At 50.9% G+C, this 22,277-nt stretch overlaps 1 protein-coding gene across 4 annotated transcripts in view; it reads right to left on the bottom strand.

The window, feature by feature from the left end:
* The window catches only part of PDE1B (phosphodiesterase 1B), a 27,412-nt gene extending 5,155 nt beyond the window's left edge, over positions 1–22,257 (bottom strand). The window contains exons 1-10 of one of the 4 annotated variants that reach the window (XM_019659777.1): positions 21,908–22,257; positions 21,698–21,820; positions 5,280–5,393; positions 4,171–4,353; positions 3,932–3,998; positions 3,469–3,585; positions 1,038–1,178; positions 596–696; positions 367–492; positions 139–240 (exon numbers count right to left, since the gene is read on the bottom strand). In XM_019659777.1, the coding sequence (XP_019515322.1) occupies positions 139–240; positions 367–492; positions 596–696; positions 1,038–1,178; positions 3,469–3,585; positions 3,932–3,998; positions 4,171–4,353; positions 5,280–5,393; positions 21,698–21,807 (1,061 nt within the window). In that variant the 5' untranslated portion in view covers positions 21,808–21,820; positions 21,908–22,257. Of the gene's footprint in view, positions 1–138; positions 241–366; positions 493–595; positions 697–1,037; positions 1,179–3,468; positions 3,586–3,931; positions 3,999–4,170; positions 4,354–5,279; positions 5,394–9,390; positions 9,471–10,245; positions 10,418–18,894; positions 18,914–21,697; positions 21,821–21,907 lie in introns of those variants that run through there. The other 3 variants (XM_019659779.1, XM_019659780.1, XM_019659778.1) reach the window with 3 other exon arrangements.
* Positions 22,258–22,277: the final 20 nt, after the last annotated feature.

Here is a 22,277-nt window from a genome sequence, read left to right as displayed (position 1 = left end):
GAGAGACTCAGCTATCTGGAGCCAGAAGAGCTTCTACCTCCAAGCAAAGACTTGGCACACCAACTACCCATGCGTATGCCCCCAATTCACACACCCCTCGCTCTGGCCTAGCCCCGGCCACACCCCACCAGGTGCCACCTCTCCAGCTGTTGCAAGGCCGTCTTCATGGACTTCACTTGCTGGAAATGGCAGGACATGTCTGTGGCCAACACCATCTCAATGACCAGGGCCCGCAGCTCTCTGAATGGGCAGAACCAGTAAAGCGATCAGCCCCACGACACCGCTAGGCAGGAAGTCCGGGAAGTGGGAAGAGGGGGTTGGGATAATGGGGTCTCTTAGGGACTCCAGCTTCTGGCATCTGCTCACACAAACTCATCCTTGGTGAGATTGATGAAAATGTTCATCTCGTCATCCTGCATCATTCGGAAAACAGAGCTGATGTGGTGATTCTCCAGCACTGAGCGATCGTTGTATAGGATGGCACATTCTGACCTACAAAGCCGAAGGTAAGCATGTTCCTCCTCCCATAGGTGAGGACGCTGGCAACCTCCCCACCTCCACGTGGCCCCCCTGCCCTGCCACATCCCACCCTCACTTGGTCTGGATGTGGAAGCTGTTGGTAGTGCCTGTGTGCTCATAGTCATGGATGGCTGCTGCAAAGATGATCGCCAACACCTCGATTTCCGACAGGCAGTGCTGGCAGAAAGAGACAGAGGATGAAAGGCGGCCAACCCCTCTCCCGGTCACTGCCCAAAGACCTCCACACACAAGCTAGACCACTCAGGCCATCCCATTCTTGCCAGGTTTCTCAGTTCCTGGAATGGCCGAAGACCCTCCTCCATCCCAGCACACATCCCATGAAGTTGCTGTCCACCCAGAAATTCTCTAGAACAAGTCCAATTTGACTCTGAAGACTGTGGGATGCCAAAGGAGAAGAACCAAAGAGAAAAGAAGGGAAATTGGAGTATAGCCTAGATGTCCCAGGTCTGCAGCCATAAAACCCTGAATCACAGAAGAGTGGTCTCAAGGGCACCTACCACCATCCCTGTGCGGAGCAAGAAGCAGTGGACCGTCTGGGTAACATCAGCTGCATGGATCTGGTTGTGGTAAGGGTTCTTGTACTTCCCATAGCCTGTCTCCAAAGCATCCAGGAAAGTCATCAAAAATACAGTGGGAATCTGCAGTAGGAGGGAAGTAATTGAGACACACGTAGGGTCTGAAGGAATGGCAGGAGGCCCAAGACTGAGATCAGCAATGGCATCTTTCTTTAGAAGGCAGCATGGCTTAGGGAGAGAGCACTGGCTCAGCAGTCAGGTGGACCTGGGCTCACATCCTGGCTCTACCACCTGCTGACTATGCAACCTTGGGCAAGTCACGTGCCTCCCTGTGGCTCAGATACTTAATTGCAGATGAAGATAACACCACCTACCTTGAATTTAATGAGATAAGTACAAGGCACTTAGTAAGTGCTCTCTAAAGAGTAGCTATAATTATTATTATTTCCCTAGAGATTTTTAAGAAAAAGAAAGCAAGCTTCCCTCCTACCTTCCAACCACCCTACCCCACCCTACCCCAATCCAATACCATCCAGAAGGGCTCAGAAGCAGGGGGAAGGGTAAGATGATGCAGAGAGGGCCCTTCCAGCCAGATGTGGATTACCCCCAGCCCTGAGAAGCCACACACACACACACACACACACACACACACACACACACACACACACACACACAAAAGCACCAGGAGCCAGAGCTCTGTCCAGCTACTCTCAATTCTGTCTCTGTCCTGCGTAGGCCCTTGGGGTATGTCTGCCTCCTTCAAAGGCTCAGGCTCCCAGAGGACAAGGCTTGTGTCTGTACCTATCCCTGGATCTCCTGAGGCTAGGAGGAGAGCGTGGTTCAGGACCCGGGGAAGCATCTGCAGCGATGAGCGATAGTGATGAGATACGGAAGATGCGAAGATGCGCCACTCACTCATCAGTCAGACCCTAACATCCCCCACCCCCACCCCTGGAGGGCTGTGCCCCAAATTCAGGGAATTTTAAAGGACTGTTTCCAAGACGACTGCCCTTGCTTTTGTGTTGCCATGGCGTCCCTGGAGGGAAGGGAAGGGAAGGGGAGGAGCAGGGGAGGGGCTGGGTGCTGGAAAGGAACGCGGAGCTTGAGAAGGGCAGCTCCGACTGGGGGCTCCACCATGAATGAACACTAAAGCAATAAGTGCCCCCTCGCTCTCTCACTGCCTTGGAGCAAGGCAGACTGGGGCTGGGCCAAGCCCAACCTGATGCAATTATTCTTTGGGTCTCCCCAAAACCAGTCCTTCCAGGTGAGGAAACAGAGTTTAAGAGAAGCTGGTGTCTGGAGTAGACCTGAGAACCAGTTTGGAGAAACATGAGCTGGGAAAAATCTTAGGAAAAAGGGGACCCAGCTGTTCTCTGTCCTGGAGAAGGCAGGATTGAAGGGGGAAAAAAAGAAACTGCAGAAGGACAGGCCTCAGGAAGGCACGGAAGAAAATCCCAACTAAGCATCTCAGGAAAGTTCTGGAAACCCTCTTGGGAGTTGTTAAAGGAGTAAGGGCGGAGGAAAGGCTTACATGCACCACCGGTCTGTTACAGGGACGTTCAGGCAAAGGAGGGCGGGATGATCTTCCAGAGACCTCTGGGAGGGGCCCCTCCAACTGGACTCCTCGACTCCCCCCAAATGGACCCCTCAGAACACACACATTCTCCTCCACTCTAACATCTGCCCACCCCCGCCTAAGTGATGACCAAATATCCCCACTGCGACTCTCCAACCCCCCCCTCACCCTCCACTTCTAAGTGTGGACGTGGTTTTTTCCAGCCTCTATTCCCAACAGACACTCCCTCCTGGCATAGGATCTGCAGAGGACTTGACTCCCATGTTCTTCTAGCTAGCCAAGCTGAAGAGCAAACGGAGATCACACACCCTCCCTCTCCTCACACAGCCCTCCCCAGCCCCGCCAAGAGCTGATCCTCTCCGTAACATTCCTTGGACAGAGAAGTGCTGGGGAGTGGGGGGAGAGAAATGATCAATTTTGTTTCCTCCCCATGCCCCAGGAAACAAATGGAGAGACTCTATCCCAAAGGGCTGACAGCATCTGGACTCTAGACCTCCAGTGTCCACAGGCAGGAGGTAGGACAGCTGAAACAGGGAGGTGAACATGGAGTCAGCCTGGGGAGGTCAAGTTTGGGGGGAGGGAAGCAGAGGCGGAGAGAGCAGAATCCTAGGCTAGAGGGTTGCAGGCCTAGAATCTTCCCCTAGGAAGCAACACACGAAGTCAGAGGCTGGCACTGCAGCAAGTGAAAGAGAGGCCAGACTGGGGTGGGCATGAGCAGACTTCCCTGACAGTGAGACTAAGTGAGGGAGCCTGTGGAATCTACTTGTTGGGAATCTTCTAGAACAGGAGTGACAGAAGTGGAGAATCATGCAAGGCAGGGGAAAGGTGCTGCCCAACCTTAAAGCGGCTGATGAGGTTATGCCGAGTCAGCAACTCAAAAACAATGGTCCTCAGAGCGTGGTCATCTGCTGCCCGGTTCAAGGAAAAGACATCAAAGCACCAGAGGTCCAGGTTCTGTGAAGAAACAACAAACTAGGCAGGGAGATTCCCAAGGGGAGCGTCCCAGGAGCAGCAAGGGCTGCAGTTAGACTTCAAGGGGGACTTCCCAATGACTGCAGAGTCTTGGGAAATAGGTAACCAAAGAGGTGGTGAAATGGGCCTTTCTTCCTGGATATCTCTCAGTATGGGAGAGGCAAGAAGGCAGAAGTTTGCCTCTGGAGTAGGCAAAGTTTGTTTTGAAGAACATGAGAAGAACAGTCAAAAAAGAAGGCAAAGATCACCCCATACACAGAGTCTGAAAGTCCCAAAGGCCATTTCCATCCCCCAACCTTCTCCCCTTCCCCAAAAACCCAGGGATCACCTTGAGACAGTTGAGGACCGCCGTGGAATAGGTGGGGCCCACAGAGGTGTATGTTCTCCGGAACATCCTAGAGGAGAATAACGAAAAGAGGTCCCAGTATGAAGGTCTGGAGAGGGACTGGGGTCTGATCAGGTGGGCATGTGGTGCCATACTTCTGGTGGGGGCCTGGAAGACCCAGGTGGCTGGGAAAGAGGGACGCGACTAGAGGCAGAGGGAGGCCGAGCGTGGGCGAGCCTCACCGCTCCACGAAGATCCCGGCCTGCACGGCGTGCACGATGCTGCGGAACTTGGGCTTCTCCTCCGCTCGGCGGCCTTTGGCCCGGGCCTGCTGGGTGAAGGTGGACGCCAGCCAGTCCCGCACCTCCGAAGGCACAGCATCTGACCGGAGCTCCTGCAGCTCATCGTCCGTGTCCAAGATTTGCCTGAGGCCCCGGAAAGGGTGTCACAGGGGAAAGACAGCAAGTGCTTTCACAACCTAGAAAACCTCGGGCCCAGCCGCACCCTACACCTCGGTAACTCTCAGGCCAGCTCTCTCCCTTCTCCGGACCTCCCTTGCCTTTCTCTCGCTATGTCTTTTTATTTCTGTTTCTCTCCCTCTGATGACCCCAGTAATGAAACAGGTCACTATGTGAGGTCTGTGAGCATCCCAACTCTGGAAGCGTTCAAGCAGACACTGGAATACCACCTGTCAGGGATGCTATAGACCAGCAACCCTGTCCAGCAGAAAGAAAATGCAAGCCACATATAAGTGACTTTAAATATCCCAGTAGCCACACTAAAAAGGTAAAAAGAAACCGGTGAAATTCATTTTAATGATAAATTTTCTTTAACCTAATACACCCAAACTATCATTATTTCAACATGGAAGCAGTATAAAATATATTGATGTGACAGTTTATTCTTTTTTCTAAAGCTTGGAAATCCAGCATGTTTTTACAAATACGTACACATCTCACTTCACATTTGCCACATTTCAAGCCCCAATGGCCACGTGTGACCAGTGGCTCCCACACTGGGCAGTGCCGATCTGGAGGGATTCCACACGGGGAAGAAGGCTGGGACTAGACGATATTGAAGACAACAACCGTCTCTCCTTCTTCACACTTGTGTCTGTCTCTGTCTCTGCAACCCCGTGTCTGTCCATCTGCCTCCTTACCTCTGCCGATATGTCTACCTCCAGCTCTTTCTACCTGCCCCTGCCACTCTTCCTCCGTGCTCTGGCCCTGTCACAGTCTCCATCTCCAGCTTTGTCTGACTCCCAGTCCCTGGGTCACTGTGTCTGGCATCTTCCTCCTCTGTGAGTAGGTCTCTCCCCAAGGCCCAGCATCACCACTGTCCCCTCTCTCACCGGGTCTCATCTATATAGACGGCCTCCAGCAGGGAAGCTGTGTACTCCAGGTTTTTCTTCAGCTCCTCAATGTTGACCTCCCCATTCTCCAACTGCTTCACCATGTAGCGTAGCCTGGGGGGCAGAGAGGGCGGGGGAACAGACATCTTGCTTAGGTGCCACTACCTTGTCATGAGGACAGGATACCTTTCATAGAGTTGATTTTACAGACACAGCTTCAGCCTTCCATAAACCATTAATCATTCTAACAGTAAGAATAATAGCAGCTCATGTTCTTCATCGCGGGCTACTGACACTGCCTGTATTAAATTTATTATATCTACCCCCAAAGTTTAATCCCAGGATTTTCCTGACTCCACTGTCCCCACCCACCTCTCTGACCTCTTAACACCCGCCTTTAGTCCGAGTTTCCTGAACACATTTGTTTAGACTGCCCAGGGCCCAGCAGAATTAGGCAGGTACAAGCCCCTGGGGTGTGGGGGGGGTGGTCTTTTCCACAGTCTAAATAACCAAGAGATGAAGCTGTTTATTTCCCCCCATGAAAGAGGGCTCTGGGAACGACAGCAATCAAAAAAGTACTCAGGATTCTTTCATTGTTTCTCAGTCATGGTGGGGAGGGGGGTACATGTCCGTAGCCCCTCTGTCCCTGGCAGAGATGGCAAAGACACAGAACAAAGAGCAATCTGAACGCTTTCGCCTGGCCTCACTCCATCCAGGCAGAGCTAATGGATTATGATTTCCAGAATCCATCAACCAGGACAAAGCAGGATTAACCCCTGCCTGCCCAGGGTCAGAAAGAACCTCTGGCAAAGGGTGACTGTACCTCCCCCAGAGCCAAAGTGACGGGGGTGGGGCCAGGGGTCTCACTCACGGGATTCTTTGCCTGAAGGGACAACCCCTCATAGTTTGCACTCATGAATTCTGGGGGTCCATGATTAACTGGGAGGCTTCTTAGAAGTCTGGCGAGTCCAGCCCAGGCAGCCACAAAGCAAACAACGCTCTCTGACTTTAGATGATTTTAAAGAAAGTGATTAAATATTCCCCTCTCTCTTTTTTCCCCAGCCCCTCCCCACCCCCTCTAAAACCAGGATGGGGGTGAAATGGTGGCTATCACAATTCCCCACTGAGAGGGGCTTCAGAAACCCAAGGTCACCCTCTGAGTCAGGGAGGAGAAGAGAATGAGTCAGGGAGGAGAGGCTGAAATTAGCATCAATTCCCAGGGATGCTGAGGGAGGGAGAACAATGGCATTCCTGAACAGAAGCAGCTCTAGAATCCCGGGGTCTCAGCAGCTTTGGAATAGGGGTGCCCAAAATAGTCAGCCCCAGGAAGCATCACAGGCCAACTCTCGCCTCAGGGACCAGCAGTCCTGGCCAAGACATGTCTGAATACAAAAGGGGCAGAGGGAAAGGGGGGAAACGGGAGGGTGCCAGTGCAGCCTCCTCAGCGGACTGCCTTAAAACCCCACTCCCAGCCTTCCTGCTGCACACGCTCCATGTGGAAACAGCGGGTTGTTTAACAAGAAAGAGGCCGGGTTGAGTAAAGCTCAGACCCAGCTACAGCTTCAGTAGGAATAGAGACTAGACAACAAAAAAGGCTTTCCAGCCAATGAGCTAGAAAGGGGGGTCCGAGTCAGCATCTCCCAGAGTGCCGCCCCAGAGATCACAGAACAAAGAGGAACACTCTGCCTTTGGGGCCCTGGCTCAGCCGGACTTCCCACTCCAGGTCAATCCCTGTGGCCAGGGGCCCTTGAATCTGGGGACACCCAACCTAGGAAGAAAGGCCTGTGGTTCCATCTCCCCACCACCAGCAGCACCCCCCCACCCCCACAGATTCCTATCCCAAGCCTAATCTTCCACTTTGGTTAGCCCTTTCTATAACTGAAAACTCTGCCCCTAGGGGTCAATGCTTTCTGTCAAAGTTTCTTCCTAGATCCCCAGGCAACGCCCACCCCCCCTACCCCCAACACACCCAACCCTCCTGAAAGACACATCCCAGCACAGGCTCCCAAAGTGAACAGTTAAGCCCATGGATGCTCATTTGCATGTATTTGTATAATCACTAACAATGCTGCCAGCTCTACATTCTAAAAAGTACTTTCTCTTACTTTATCTGATTTTATCCTCACAATGGGCAGAGAAGGAGGGAGGGAGGGGATGGAGGGAGGGAGGGAAAGATTGCTATCCCTATTTCCAATGCAGAAACCAAGGCTCCAGGCAGGTCTGCAAGGCAGCAATCCTGGATTCAAACCTGTCAGTTCCTGGCTCTGAGCCCTTGGGCGAGCCTCTAATTCTCAATCACTATCTATCAAAATGTGGCCGGTAGATCACTGGCATCAGAATCACCAGGGATACTTATGAAAAATTTAGATTCTAGGCCTCACTGAACACCTACTGAACCAGAACGTCTGAGGGTATAGTCCAGGGATCCGCTTAATAAACGTCCCAGATGATTCTCATGCACCTTGAAGTTTGAGAGCCTTTATTTTAGAGCAGCGGTTCTCAACCTGTGGGTCGCGACCCCTTTGGAAGTCGAACGACCCTTTCACAGGGGTCACCTAAGACCATCGAAAACAAAAAGATATTTACAGTATGATTCATAACAGTAGCAAAAGTACAGTTATAGAGTAGCAATGAAAATAATTTTATGGTTGGGGGTCACCACAACACGAGGAACTGTATTAAGGGGTCGCGGCATTAGGAAGGTTGAGAACCGCTGTTTTAGAGACTCAATTCTTTCATCTGTAAAATAGTGAGGGTGATAATAAACCACCTGAGAAGGGCTATTTATAAGAGGGTTAAATGAAATAACATATGCAAAAGGCCTGGCACATACAACGGGATTCTATAAATGTGATTTGGATTGGAATTAACTGACCAGCATCATGCTGGCCCTACCCAGCTCACAGCTTGCTCCCTTCAAATTCAACAGTGCCTGCCTTGTCTATCCCAAGTCCAGGAGAGTGAGTCTAGTTTGGATGGAGTCTGGTAATTAGGAAGCCATCTAACAGAGGAAATGGGAGAATGATAATGGCCATTATCTGTCCTTTACAAACTTCATTTGAGCCTCACAATCACCTTATGAGTATGAGGGAGGTTGAGTGACTTGTCCAAGGTCACACAACTTGTCAATCTCAGTTAGATCAGCAAGCCTACAATTCACACTACCGGAGCTTTAACTGTGCCCCAAACACCAAAGGTGTTGGGCAGAGAGAGCTCGATCGTGTAATTAACTTGGAGAGAGGCTGGAGCCCATTCCGTCGTCACAACTTCTTCAGTCTCAGTCATCCATCCTTCATGAAGTGTTGGTGTCTGTCACCTCATAGTAGACTGTGCATATCTTCATGGCACTGACAGTGAGTTATTTATCCTGGCTACTGTACGCAGAGCACACAATATGTGCTCAGTAAATGTTCATTAAATAAATAAAAGGGAGAGGAGGCAAATTAATTAAGTGAGGAGCTATCTGCCAGCACTCACATTTGAGATCCCTGAGCCAGCGTTTCTCTCTAATGGAAAGCCTGGGGAGAAGAGTGAGATCTAGGCTGGCTTTCAACACACCCCCTCCCTCCAAGTTCCTCCTGCCTCCACCTCTAGATCTTGTTCAGGAGCTTTTATAGCCCCTGTTGGAATCTGAACCCAACACAATCCAGACACCACAAGGAGAGAGGTAAAGAAAAATTAAAGAATATATTTGATAAATGGGGAGTCCAAAAGGGGAACCTCGACTCAGTCAGCTGGAAGGATCCAGGTGCTTAACTTCACCTTCCTGAAGTTACATAACTCCCCCACGCTGCCACTTTCTGGCCTGGCAGGGGCCTCTCTGATTCTAAAGTCCTTCAGAGTTAAGGCCTCCCCTGACCCACCCAAAGTCCTCACCTTGGTCATTCTTCTGCAGGAAGTCCTACTCCCCACCCCCCACATCAGTTTTAATCCAACCAGTCTGGTCCAGTCCTCAGGGAATCTGGCAGGGAACTGTCCCTTTCCCTGTGAAGCAGGATGCTCACCCTGTCCCGTCCTCACCCAGCCCTAAGGAGTGCTGGAAGCTTCCCCAACATTCCTTCCACCTCCACCCCTAGCCCTACTTCACCGCCACCACTTCTCTCTCCTTTACCTTCAGTCCCTGCACCATGGGATAAGCCTCAGATCCTGACCCTTGGAAGGCCCCAGTGTCTCCCAGCTCTGGGCAGCCAGCTGGAAGAGAAGGTTCTGGGCAGTAATAATCCCAACCCCACAGAGGAGCTCAGCTTCCCAGCCCCAACCAGTTCATTTCCTTTGATCACCACGTGGCTGATGATCTGGCAACCTCCAAATACCCCTGCCACTACTTCCAGAATTCACACGCCCAAAAAGATTGCTGTAAGTAGGGGGCTCAGCACAGGGCAGGCTCAAGCCAAGGGCTGGGAGTTGTGAGAAGAATCCTATTTCCCTTTTGGGTTCTTAAGACAAGAGGAAGAGATTCCAGAGGAATGTGAGGTCCTAAGGATGCTGGGGGTCGGGAGGGAGAGAAAGGGGGAAAATTCTGCTGAATCACCTGCCATAGTCAAGAGGAAGTGATAAAAAGGAAAGGGAGAGGGATAAGGGAAGAGAATAAAGTAAAGGGCAAGATGGATGGGGTAAAAGGTAGAGAAGTATACACATACGCACAATACAGAGGGTGCCAAAAAAATGTATACACATTTTAAGAAAGTAGAAAACTGCATTAAAATTGTAATAGTCAATATATACCAATAACAATAGATGAATACAAGTCACGTTTGACTTCTGCAATTACAAGAGGTGCTCAAAGTGGTTACCATGAACATAATCTTAATAAAAGTTTTTTTCTTTTCTTAAAATGTGTATACATTTTTTTTGGCATCCTCTGTATATATATACTGGCAAGTTTTGATCCCTCCCCTCCACCAAATTACAACTGGTGGGCCCACAGCAAGCTGTCCTCCGCTCTCCCTTCCTTTCTGGAGCCTACCTGAGGATGGGGCCCTGGAGGTGGCTCCTCTGCACAGGAACAGGCTTTGCCATGGGGAATCAAAGTTTCTAACTTCAGAGCATCAAAATGCCGCCCCCAGGACCCCAGGGCTCCCTTTTGGGCTCCTGACTTCCTCCTCTAGGTCTCAGCAGAACTGAGTGACTGACCAGAGAGAACTTTGGAGAGGGGAACAGGAGGAGCCTGGCGAGGAAGAAGGGACTGATGAGGCAAAGACCCAGCCCACAGCAACTGGGTGAGAGGCCACGGGAAAAGTTTCACATCTGAATCAGACTGAAAACAAGAATCTGTTCTCAGAAAAATCCCAGAAAGGACAGAAATAGCACAGGCCTGCCCCCTGCTCTGAAGAGGTGGGGCTCCTCCTTGAGAAGGGGTTAGCGGGACTAAGGGTGCAGGGACAGGGAACCATCCTCAATCCGTTGTGGAGAGAAAGTCTGCAGTGGGAAGAGAAGACGCCCTGCAAGGGCCCACCAGAGGGGCTAAGACAGCTTCAGCTCCCCCACAGGGTCTTTTCCCCGGGGCCATTCTTCAAAATGAGCTTTAACCCACCTGAAAGAATGGAAGCAAAACCGGAAGAGAATTAGAAACTGCAGGGAATGGCTTGCTCAAGCTAGGGATCAGGGGATCCTTACCCAGAGACCCTCTCAACCAGGAGGAAAACCCTCATCCCCCATCTCCCACCTCCCACCTCCCCACCACCACCCTCCCATCCTAGGCAGTGAATGAAAGTCAGGAAGACTTGCTCACAGAAACCAAGAGATTAGGCAAGTTATGTTAACATTCCCAGCCCGGTTTTTCATCTGTAAATCGGGAATTGTCGGATAACTGTGAATTAACTGGCTAGAGATCAATCCAGCCCAAAGAAAGAAGTGACAGGGTGGCCAAGGAGAGGCCTGGGGTCCACGACGCCCCTCTTACGCCTCCAACCTTTGCTCTTGTTCAGGTAGGGAAAGAAAGAACCTAGCCTCTGCGGCGCGAACTGGACGTGCGCACACAGCCCCAGCCCACCCCCGGATTGGCTGAGAGATGACGTCACCGATACAAGTGCATTGGGGCTGCGATTGGTCAGCTGAGGGGTTAGGCGGGGCTAAAGAGGAGAGTCCCGGGTGAAGAAGCTAAACGCGTCCAGGGCTCTGAGTTTCGCGACTACAATCTCCTAAATTTAGGGTCTAGGGCTGTGGGTAATATGGAAACGAGGACAGGGGATTAGTGGGGATGAGTATGACAGGAAACAAGTAAAAGAGAAGAAACAAGCCAAGAGCCAGGATTTTATGACGGGAAGGCTTCCCCCATCACCTCCCCCCCCCCAACCCCCCGCAAAAGCAGGGAGAAATTAAAATACCTTGTCACTGTGCCAAAGCCTTGCAGGATTATAAACAAATGAAGTTTAGGAACCGGCTGTTTCTCAGCTCCACTGACTACTGGGACAAGTGGAGGTGGGCTTCAACAGCAATGAGAAGAACGGAGGTTAAGTATCTGCAAGTCGTGCTCTAGTGAACTCCTGGTAGTGGTGAGGCAGGGCTGCTGCAGAGTTTGGAGGAAAGGAAACCCACACTCTGTGTCTGTCTCATTCTCTCTGTGCCTCCAACATACACACACACACACAAGCTGGTTAGTGTTTCTAGAAAGAAAAGACTAGACCCAGATTCAGAGAACCAGAACTGCCACCCAGGAGAGACAAGTCATTTGGCCTGTTCTGTAGACAGGCTTGCTTGAAGGGATAGGGATGGAGGTGGGAGTGGAGGCAGGTGGTAGCCAGCTGTACATAGCCTGGTACAGCAACAAACAAGCCAGGCCAGCTCCCCTCCCGCCCCTAAATTCAGGCCCTCACTGCAAGCCCTGCTACCCTAGCCAAGTAGGCATTAACCTCGACCCTCTTACTGAAAAGTAGAGATTTCTTAGACTAGAAAAGCTTTGGAGAGGATATCTAGTCCATCCCTCTCCTCTCTTGCCCAGTAGAACCAAAGCTCGTTAGACAAATGATTGCTTACCACCTCACCCCTGCACACATACAAGCCACATCACTCATCCCAACGTTTATTATTATTATTACTAACTGTTCCTAGTAAGGGAGGATACTAGTCAACCACCATCCCTTGCTGAGGAAAAATATTTCACACATATCCACTCATCCACACACACACACACACACACACACACACACACACCACACTCTACCTCTGTCCAAGCTAAGGAGCCTGTCGCCTGGGTGGGAGGCAGGGCATAGATGTGACGACCCCTGCAAAGAGTCCAGCATGGATTTTCCTTTAGCTTTTAAATTTAGTTTTAAAATAGCAAGGAGCCCAGTGATCATGCCTCCCTCCTCACCCATCCCCAGCCTTCCCCACCTGCACTAAAGGATAGGAGTTGGGATGGGATGAACAAAGGATAGGAGACACTGCCTCTGGTCAAAGAAGAGGGGTGTGAGGGGGGTGGGGGAGGGGAGAGGAGTGGGGTAGGGGTGTTGGGAAGGGATTAACTGGCTGATCTCAAGGCTCTAAAATCTCAGAAATTGAAAGAACCAAGGAAATCAGCTAAATCCAATAGAAAGAAGACGTGAATTAAAACCAGGTGCCTTTTGCCTAGACTTCATCACTATGTGTGACTTTGGGCAAGACACTCTGAGCCCCAGCTTCCTTGTGTGTAAAATGGGTAAATAATCCAATGAGCTCACGTGAGAGCACCTTGGGAACTATGAAGTGATGCATAAATGCAAAAATGTATTATTTAGTCCAAGCCTTTATTTAGTTAGTTCAGCAAACGTTCATTAAGAGTCCTCCAGGAACAAAGTCCCCTAGGCCCAGCCCCGTACCGAAGACCCCGGAGATGGAAAAGCCCCACCACCAGCATTCCGGGTGTCTGAGACTTGTCTCTGGCTCCTTATTCCACAGGGGCCAGGAGGCAGTGGGTGCAGGAGCTGAGGAACATGCAGAGCATGGAGCTCTAGAAGCCGAGACAATCAGCTCTCCACCCTACCCAAGCACTGCCACTCCCCTCGCTCACCTCGCTCCCCCGGCTGCCCATTGCTATAGGCGCAGCCCGGGTTCTTACAGCTGGTGGGGCTCAGTGGCGGGGGTGGCTCCAGAGATAAAAATAGCCCCCCTGGTGGCAGAACTGGGGTGCCATCCTGGGAGGCGGTAGGCTTCAGGTTGACATGGCAGCGGTCTCTAGGCACTGGACAGAAGAGCTAGGTGGAGGAAGGGTGGGGAGAGAATAAGGCAAGGCCTATGGAAGACTCAGGGGTTGTGGGGGAAGGAGAGAAACCAGGTGAGTGGAGGGAGAAGAGGTGCTAAGCGGGCAGGGAGGGCAGGAAAGGAGATTTGAGAGGTGATATAGAAGAGGGTCTGAGAAACACTGAAGAAGAGGGAGAGGAGTCAGCTCTCACCCTGACTGTGTCTGAAGGCAAGGCCCTCTCTGCCTCCTGACCAGAAGACCTTTCTAACAGGTGTTCCTAGCGACAGCCCAGCACAGCTCAGGCCAGATGAGGAAGAGGGAATCTCAGCGGCTTGAGCCTAGCCCTGACTAATAAGAACCCAAGATCCGGGCTCCCAGCCCAGCACACAAATGAGTCACTTCTCCCTCAGGCTTCAGCCCTTAAGAGAGGGAGGAACTGGGAGGGATGGGAAAAAAGTCAGAGGAAGGCAAATCAGAGTCCAGACACCCAGTGCAGAGCTCTTTCTCTGGCTCACTTGTCCAGCCCTCTTCTGTCTCTCTGCACTGTTTAATTCTGCTCATTAACCACCTCCACATGGACCACCCCACCAGCCCTCCAAGCTACATCCCAACAGATGCTGCCAGCAGATGCCCTGCTTCCAGGGGGCCTAACAGATGTTAAAGGAGGCCTGGGATGGAAGTGAGTTGGAAGCTTGACATGGGACTGACTGCAGGTGTGACAGGAACAGCACTAAATTGTGGGTCCGTGGAATTTGGGTCTGATCCCAGCCCTGCCCCACATCTTACCAGCTATCTCTGGCCATCAGTTTCCTCCTCTGTAACATTTTACGGTTCTCAGATTCAGTGCGTGCATTGTAGGCACTAGGGAAGTAGGATGCCTGGGTCTCAATTCATCCTGGGTTCAAGTTCATCCTGACTGATTCACTGCTTCCCCAAACTCATCCCTAACCTGATGCGTAAAAGAGGAGAGTGGCTTTCTTCTTTAGCATAGGAAGGTCACATTCTAACCTCCGTGAACTTTCCAGCAAGTTCTCCTGCATATCTATCTTCAGTCCATCTTGCTGCAATCAAAACAACAGCAAATTTTCTTGGCATTTCAAATAAAAACAGAAAGGGAGAGAACAGGCAAAACAGATAAGTCTTTGGGGTGAGCCTGGTGCAATTTGATTTATTTTATGTATTTCAGATTGGAATTTCTAAAGCTACTGCTTGGTCAGGGTTTAGGGAGCTTGGCAACACTGTTGGCAGGTGTGCTTACTCAGCCCAGGCCTCACGAAGTTTCCAAACAAAGTGGGCATAGAGAAGAGAACGAGGGTGATGGTGCCAAGGTAGATATGCAAGAGTTGCTAAACAGGGGAGCAGGGAAGCCAAGGAGTAGGAATGAACGGAGGAGCTTCTCTAGCCCCAGGTCCTGCCTGCCAGGGAATCACTAAGTTCCCTGGAAGCCAAGCTCCCTTCTCAACCTAAATGGTGCCAACACCAGCTGACAACCTAATCGTCCCACTGCAGCCACCATAATTATTTGCAAATCTGACTTCTCATCGCAGCTGCGGAATCAACTGACCTGGGAGCCTGGCTGTATCCAACAGCATCACCTGAAGCCCCCCTTCCTTTCTAGCTTTTCTCCCAGCCTGTGCCCCCAGGCCTCTCCCTGGATATGCCCTGGCCCTTCTCCCACCAAGCCTGCTTCTCCACCAAAACCCTATTACTGCTCTCTCAGTGCACTTCTGCTAGGTCTGGGATGCGAAAGCAGAACCCTAACCTCACGTTTTCTTCCAAGACAGGGGTGAGCTCCATAGATGCGGCAGGAGCTGAGGGGAGAAGAGCAGCTGCAGGATTGGAGGGGCGGAGGGAGGTACAGAGGGGGAAGAGCACTGGCATTAGGGGCCTCTCTGCATCGAATGGACAACATCTCGGTTTTCCCCTTTTCCCATCTCAGCAGACTTTATTCCCCCTCATTCCCATCTTTGCCCCACTCAGTGTTCCCAGGATTCTCGCCCGCTTCTCGCTTCTTGCAGACAATTAAGTCTTCCTCCCTTAGGGGACAAACTCATTACCTAACAACTTCCAGTCTCCCAGTTGTCTCACCTGCACCCCACCTGCTGCCCTGGTTCTGTCCCTCTTTCTCTGCTGCTGTCCTGAAGAGAGCTGGGAAATTGCTCCTCAACTTCCATACCTGAGAAAAATCAGCCCCCAGAGACCTGAAGGCAATCATTTGGCTTCCTCCCCAGGGCTGCTGGAAGGATGAGGTCACTGAGAAGGCAAAAGAAAGGTCTTGCAGAATACAAGAGTTGAGACTGGACTCTTGAGGCGGCCCCCAAGGGTGCCTGCGGCAAGCGTACCCTGCACCATCACCACAATAACACCTGGGTGAGGGGAGAGCTCAGGGGTTTTCTGACTACGAGCCAAAGAAAGGGAGGAGTAGGAGCACCGAAAGCCAAAAGCGAGAGGTTAAGTCAAAGGGAATAGGGAGAGAAAAAGGAAATGGGATGTGAGAGCAAAACAGAGCCTAGCAGAGAAAAAGGAACCAGAGAAAGATGGGAACAAAGGAGGGAGATGACAGAGGGAAGGATGTAGAAAGAATCAAAGAAGAGGAAAACAGAGGGAGCAGAGAAGTTGGAATCAAACCCTCGATGATTCCTTTAAAGACTCAAAAGAGAGGGAAGGTTCTGGGCTCCTCCGTCCAGTCTGATGGGAGTGGCCAAAAAAAAAGAGGGGAAGACGGGTAATAACCACTCACTTCCTTGGCTTCAGGAACTCCCTGGGCAGCAGGCAGGTGGAAAAGATCTAGGGACATCCAGGCTTCTGTCCTTCTGAGTTTCTCACCTGGCCTTCCAGTCCCATAGCATCCCCAACCTACTTCCCTCCCCTCCAGGCAAAGGTGATAAATAACGCACGTTCAAATACGGAATCTCCTCTCTCCATCTTTCCAACGGGCCTCCTGGGGCTCCTGAGCAAGCAGAGTGATATTTGGGTTCTAAGGGACTTTAGAGATTCTCTAAAATAGGATGTGACATACCTAGTCATATTACCCCCAGGTCTAGGGACGGAGGGTAACATCTCGGTTTTGTCCTTTTCCCTCCTCAGGAGCCCTTCTTTGCCCCCAGTACCCACCTGAGGATAAATGCCAGAGGGGAGCTCCTCCAGTGGTCACAGAACTCACCAGGGGCCGTCCCTGAGCTCCCCACGCCCACCAGGTCTTAGAACTACAATTGCTCCACCCACTTCTAGTTTGACCACTGGAAAAAGGGGTGATAAGGAGTAGGACGCTCCCTTTTCTGTTTACCTCAGTAGCCCCACACTCTCTAGGACAGCCCTTCTCCCGCCCCACCCAACCCCCCATTCTCTAAGCTCAGACACCTGCCTCACCAGTTCCTGACAAGCATTCATCAACAAGACTCTTCCAAATCGTGTCCCAAACACCAGGATTCAAACCTACTAAGTAATTCATATTCCTGCCTCTTGAATCTTTATTTTCTCCCCATCCAAGCCAGTGGTCACCCGTTCATTCCCATTCCCCTGCCTCTTCACACCGCAAGCTTTCCCATGCTGAAAGAACTCCAGACTTTCACATGGATGACATCAAATGAAGAACTGAGATTCCAAGAGACTGTGGGACTTCATGATCATGCAAAGTGGAAACATGACCTCAAACTCAAGTCTCCTAATATTCACAATGCTCTTCCGCTCCACCCCTGCCACCCTGTTTCTCTCCAGCCACCTATTCTGACCTGAAGTTTGTGAAGTTCTTCCTTTGGCTTGAATTGTATTTCCCCTATCTTTGCACCTTCCTTCACCTTTCTGCAGGAATTTTCCACCCTCTACCATCCGGAGCTGCCTCATTCAAGGCAAAGCTGATGGAGGAAATAGAGAGATGGAAGCCATCTGATGGGAGGAGGATACAACTCAGGGAGGAGAGATGCCCTTTGCTCTGGCTGGAAGTAAAGGAGGAAGGGCTAATCTGGGGAGGAAGGTACTAAAAATCATCCCACCGAGGCCTGGAGAAATGATGCTCCTTTTTCCCCAGAGGTCCAGGGAGCCACTGTTTATTCTGCAGTCTCCACAGTAGCTCCATAGCCATATGCAGAGACAGGAAAACAGCAGCATGGTTTTTAAAACTGGCAAGAGCCACAGAAGATCACTCATGGGGCATACCCAAAATTAGGACCAAAGGTGGGATAAGTCAGTGAGACACCCAGTCCAGTCCCTCAGCCTCCTCCTTTTGCCCATCTATCTCCCAAATATTGTCAAAAGATGTGAATATGTTGCAAACACATATAAGATCACATATACATATTATCCCATTATCGGCACACATACTCACATACACACATACATCTCATTCATACATAAAACAATTTCAGGTATCTGGCATACCTGAATTCAGCATACCTTCCCAACATATTTATTATCATGTATACCGTTTATAAACATAAAAACAAAGAGACATCGTCATAGAGCTCTGACTCCACAAACTGTCCCCGGCATGTACTTCGACCTTTACCCAGACACACATGTATACATGTCAGGCATTCACAGTCATTATGATACATGTCGTTCACACATCCAGATAATGTCGTTTCTATATCCTCTGTAACTCCTTCAGTTCCAGGCTCTGTTCTGAGGTATGCAAACCCCACACCTTCTAAACATCACAACAACAACATTTACCTTTCTTCTACCCTCATTTCCTCCCCCGCACCATCTGCACGCAGGAACACATGCACCACAGAATCAGAGTCAGAACTGGGCTCTATGACATATGCACGTACATTCATTAATTCATTTGTTCATTCTTTTATTTACTGAATGCCTCGTATGTTCCAGTACCACACTAGATGCTGATGAAACAAAGATGGGCAAAAACAATCCCCAACTGGGTCCTTGCTCCAGCTCAGCTGTAATGACCTTGAACCACAGCGTAGGACACTGAGCCTAGACCTTGGGAATCCTGAGTGTGTACCATGTAGAGAAAGAAGAAGAGAAAGGGACTGTGTCTGTATTATCCCAAAGGAAGAGGGAAGTTCTGTCTGTAAATTTCCAGGAGAAACTGGAGCAAGGAAAAGAGAGTGGTGCTTGTACTGTCCTGGGAGAGAGCTCATATATATGCTTTTCCTATGTGTGTAACCCCCAAAGGAAAAGATTAAGCAGAAACCAGAGTGGCAGACTTTTACCACTTGGGTGGGTATAGCAAAATGAGGAACAGGGTGCCTCCTCCACTCTCCACTCCACTTGATGGTGTTGAACCCAACTACAAGCTCCATAGGAGCAGGGACTGTGTCCATTTTATCCATCACTGTATCCCTAGCATCCAGCACATCACCTGGCCCACAGGAGACGCTCAATTGTTATCGAATGAATGAATGAATGAATGAGCTAAGGATGCCAAACCAATTTCTGCTCATAGTTTTTCTTGATTCACAAAAGACACAGAAAACCCCTTCTACTCGTACTGACCTTTCCCTACACTCCTCAGACCCTCTGGTCTCAGAGAAGGAGGGGCAGGCAAGTCAAATCCATCATCTTCGGGTGAGAAAGGCTGAGAATCATCCTGGTCAACACATCCTTTCCACACTGCCTGTCCCAGCCTCTCATGCCTCAGCCTGAGTCTGCTTAGTTAGGAAAATTTTCCTGCTGGGTAGAGGTGAAACCACACGGTTAAAGACTCTCTAGCTCATATGCTCCAGGTTCTGAATTTATCTTTGGCAGAGTGCTAGTGTGGGAAACAGAATTACTGGATGCCCTTCCCAAGAAGAAATTGCCCTGAAGAATTCTATGATACAGGCATTTTCACCAGAGGCAAAAACACCAGGCCTGGACTCCCTGAAGAGAGCCTAGATGTCCTAGATTAGAAATTAAAAGAATAGTTGGGGGTGGGGAGATATAGTATATGGTGAGTAGGGGAATCAAGGAATATATATATATATATATATATATATATATATATATATATATTCATTCCATCTGCTTTCATTTCTGTTCAGCACCCAGTCCTGATATAATCATGTTCACCATCCCCCCTATTTCCAGCCTAAACAACCCCTTCCCACTCAGGCCCATTTGGGGACAGGTGGAGACTGGGGTTAGGGGAAGGGGTGTTCTATTTCCATTTAAAAGAGAGAATGCCTTCTTTGTTCACCTCTGCAGAAACCACTAGACCCTGAGAGTTAGGGAGTCTCTCTCTCCTACCCAGCAAAAGTCCTAAATCCTTTTATAGTCCTTCATCTGATTGGCAAAGCCTCCCCAGTATGCAAATAGGGCCAAATCCCGTAAACCATCAACTTGGGATCTGCCTTGATATCATGATCTTTCTCTGCTTTGAGAAAGTGAGATTGAGAATCTGTTCCTAGTGATAAATGATAAGGAGATGGTACTTCTCTGGTAAGTTATTATTCATGCTAGCACTCTCATGGTCCACAGTGCTGAACTGAGTGAAGACCAGAATAATCTAATCCTTATGATTAGTGGTCCTTGTCCACCATCATCTCCTGTAAGGACATCTCAAGCTAACACATGTTGTAGGGGCCGCTGCCTCTACTCCCATCTTTCCCCAGGTTTCAGTGCCTCCTATAGGGACCCTCTCCTCCCACCACTGAGAACTTCTCACACTAAAGGAAGAAATATCAATTTGTTACCTAGCATGGAGGCAAGGGAAGTATGTGATGAGCCACTAGTGCTCTGGGGAAGCCATCCCGGGACACCTTGAATTCTTGAGTCCCCTTCTTTTCCTTCAACCACTTCCTTACCTGTCCCTCTTCCCAGTTTAGTTACCATTAACAGAGCATCATTTTCTATTAAGAATCACCCAGTGCTCCTCCCAAGAAAAATCAATTCAATCCGGTTTTCCATTTCTTCATCCCAGAACTCATTCCAAGGCTGTGCTTCAGAGAGCCCGCAAATTGCATTGGCTCGAGGCAGCAAAGGGGGTGAACTGCGAAGCACATTTGGATTCCAAGCCTTGTTGCCCCTATGCCTCAGTTCTCCCTCAGGCCTCCCTCAGCAACTAGTATATAAATCAGACCCACCCACCCAGTAAAAAGGCATCAGCTTATCGCCACAGGTGAAGTATTTTAAAAACAACACAATCATAACCATCTATCCGTCTCCTACCCTCATCTCTCCGTCTGCCAGAGCCCAGAAATGGAAAGCTTCAGTGCTCCCTATTGAGGATACTGGGTTAAGGGGCGATGCTTCCTGGATTTCCTCAATAAACATCAACAGCCTCTTTCCTGGGGCCATGGGGAGTCACATCAAGGAGAGGAGCACCTTCCCTTGTTCTCTGCTTAAGAATCAACAGACTGCAGAGGTTACCCGCTGGCAGCTGCCTGGGAGATAAACATGGTGCATGGCTTGTCTCTGACCAGATCCTCTTCTTCTCTGAGGAGCAGGAAGAAAAGTTCCTTTCCTCCCTGGGGACTGGAGTATGGGACACCTGAGTCCTTCCTGTCCCCATTTATTCCTCCCCACATACCCTGATCCTGCAAAAATAAAAGAAGATGCCTAAATGTGCTTGGAGATCCTTGGGAGACCCTAAAGCAATAAAAAGGCTTTGACAGTTACCTTGCCCCTGTCAATCGCTCCCAGGTAGAGGCTCCACCCTTCACCTCTTTCAGATCCCAGGTAGGGGTTGCACCCCTTCTGCAGATCCCAGGTGGGTCCCCATCATTAATATACAGAGCGGGTTTCCAGGCCCCAAGAGAGAGGAGCAGCTCAGCTATGGGGCATCTCCCACCCCCACCCCATGTAGAATACAGGAGGCAGAAACCACCAATCCCAACAGAGATGTATGACCCACAGGTTGGCACAAGTATCCCCAAGCACTACATCTGCATCTGTGTGCAATCACTCTACAAACATCTCTGTGACCCACAGAAACTCAAGCACACACATGATGTGTCTCACATCTGCACAACCCTGCACATTGATACGTGTGAGTCAGCCTGGCACCTCCTGAATGCTGCCCGGCTGCAGCCCTGCCACACTGCACCGCACGTCGTGTGCCACCTCTCCATGCTGCGTGTGTCACCCCGGGGGATCCACAGGCACATCCCTAGCTTTGCAACTCCTAAACCTGCTCCAACCAGCCAGCTTGCTCCGCACATGCCTTGCACATGTCCTGGCCACTCGTGTCGGAGCAGCTCATTTCCTCGCACCTGCCAACATGTGTGCCAGAGCGAATCCACCAGCCCGGCTCCAGACGCCACCCCCCACCCCCAGGCTCCCTAACATCCCTTCCCCCCACTCCCGGCCGGGGACTCACAGCGACCGAAGCTTAATCCACATCTTCTTGCTGGGGGCTGACTTCAGCTCCAGTGCTGACGGGCAATCCGACTCCAGCATCTCGGGAGGGCTGCGAGGGGACAGCTCCATGCTCAGCTTTGGTCTATGGAACAGAAAGAGGAGACAGCACCGCGGCTCAGCCTCAGCCCCTAGCCGGAAGACCCTCACCCCCAAACCAGCCCCTTCCCACCTGCGGCTGGCGTGGACCAGCCAGGCCGGTGTCTCTAGGCTCGGCCCAAGCTGACAGAGCTGCAGTTCCTGCGGCTGCTCCTCTCCCGCTGCCCAGCCGAGCTCTGGGCTCCCGGTCCAAGCTCTCCGCGCCGCCGCCGCCGCCGCGCGCGCTGCCAGAGCCGCCTCCTCTCGTCTCTCCTCCTCCCCCGGCCGGTTCCCCCTCCCTCTGCTCCCCCACCCTTCCCGGCCTGCCCGCTTGTCTCTCACTCCTCGCAGCCACTCCTCCCCCTCCCAGAGGAAAGATTGGAAGCCGGAGGCACACACAGATAGAAGCGCCCAGGGGCGGGCACACGCACCCAGGCGCCCGGGACGAGTGGCTGCGCGTGCCC

The sequence above is a fragment of the Hipposideros armiger genome, unplaced genomic scaffold (genome assembly GCF_001890085.2).
Source record: "Hipposideros armiger isolate ML-2016 unplaced genomic scaffold, ASM189008v1 scaffold_303, whole genome shotgun sequence".
Taxonomy (NCBI): domain Eukaryota; kingdom Metazoa; phylum Chordata; class Mammalia; order Chiroptera; family Hipposideridae; genus Hipposideros; species Hipposideros armiger.
Note: the sequence above shows the minus strand (reverse complement) of the source record. Positions and strands in the feature narration are given on the sequence as shown.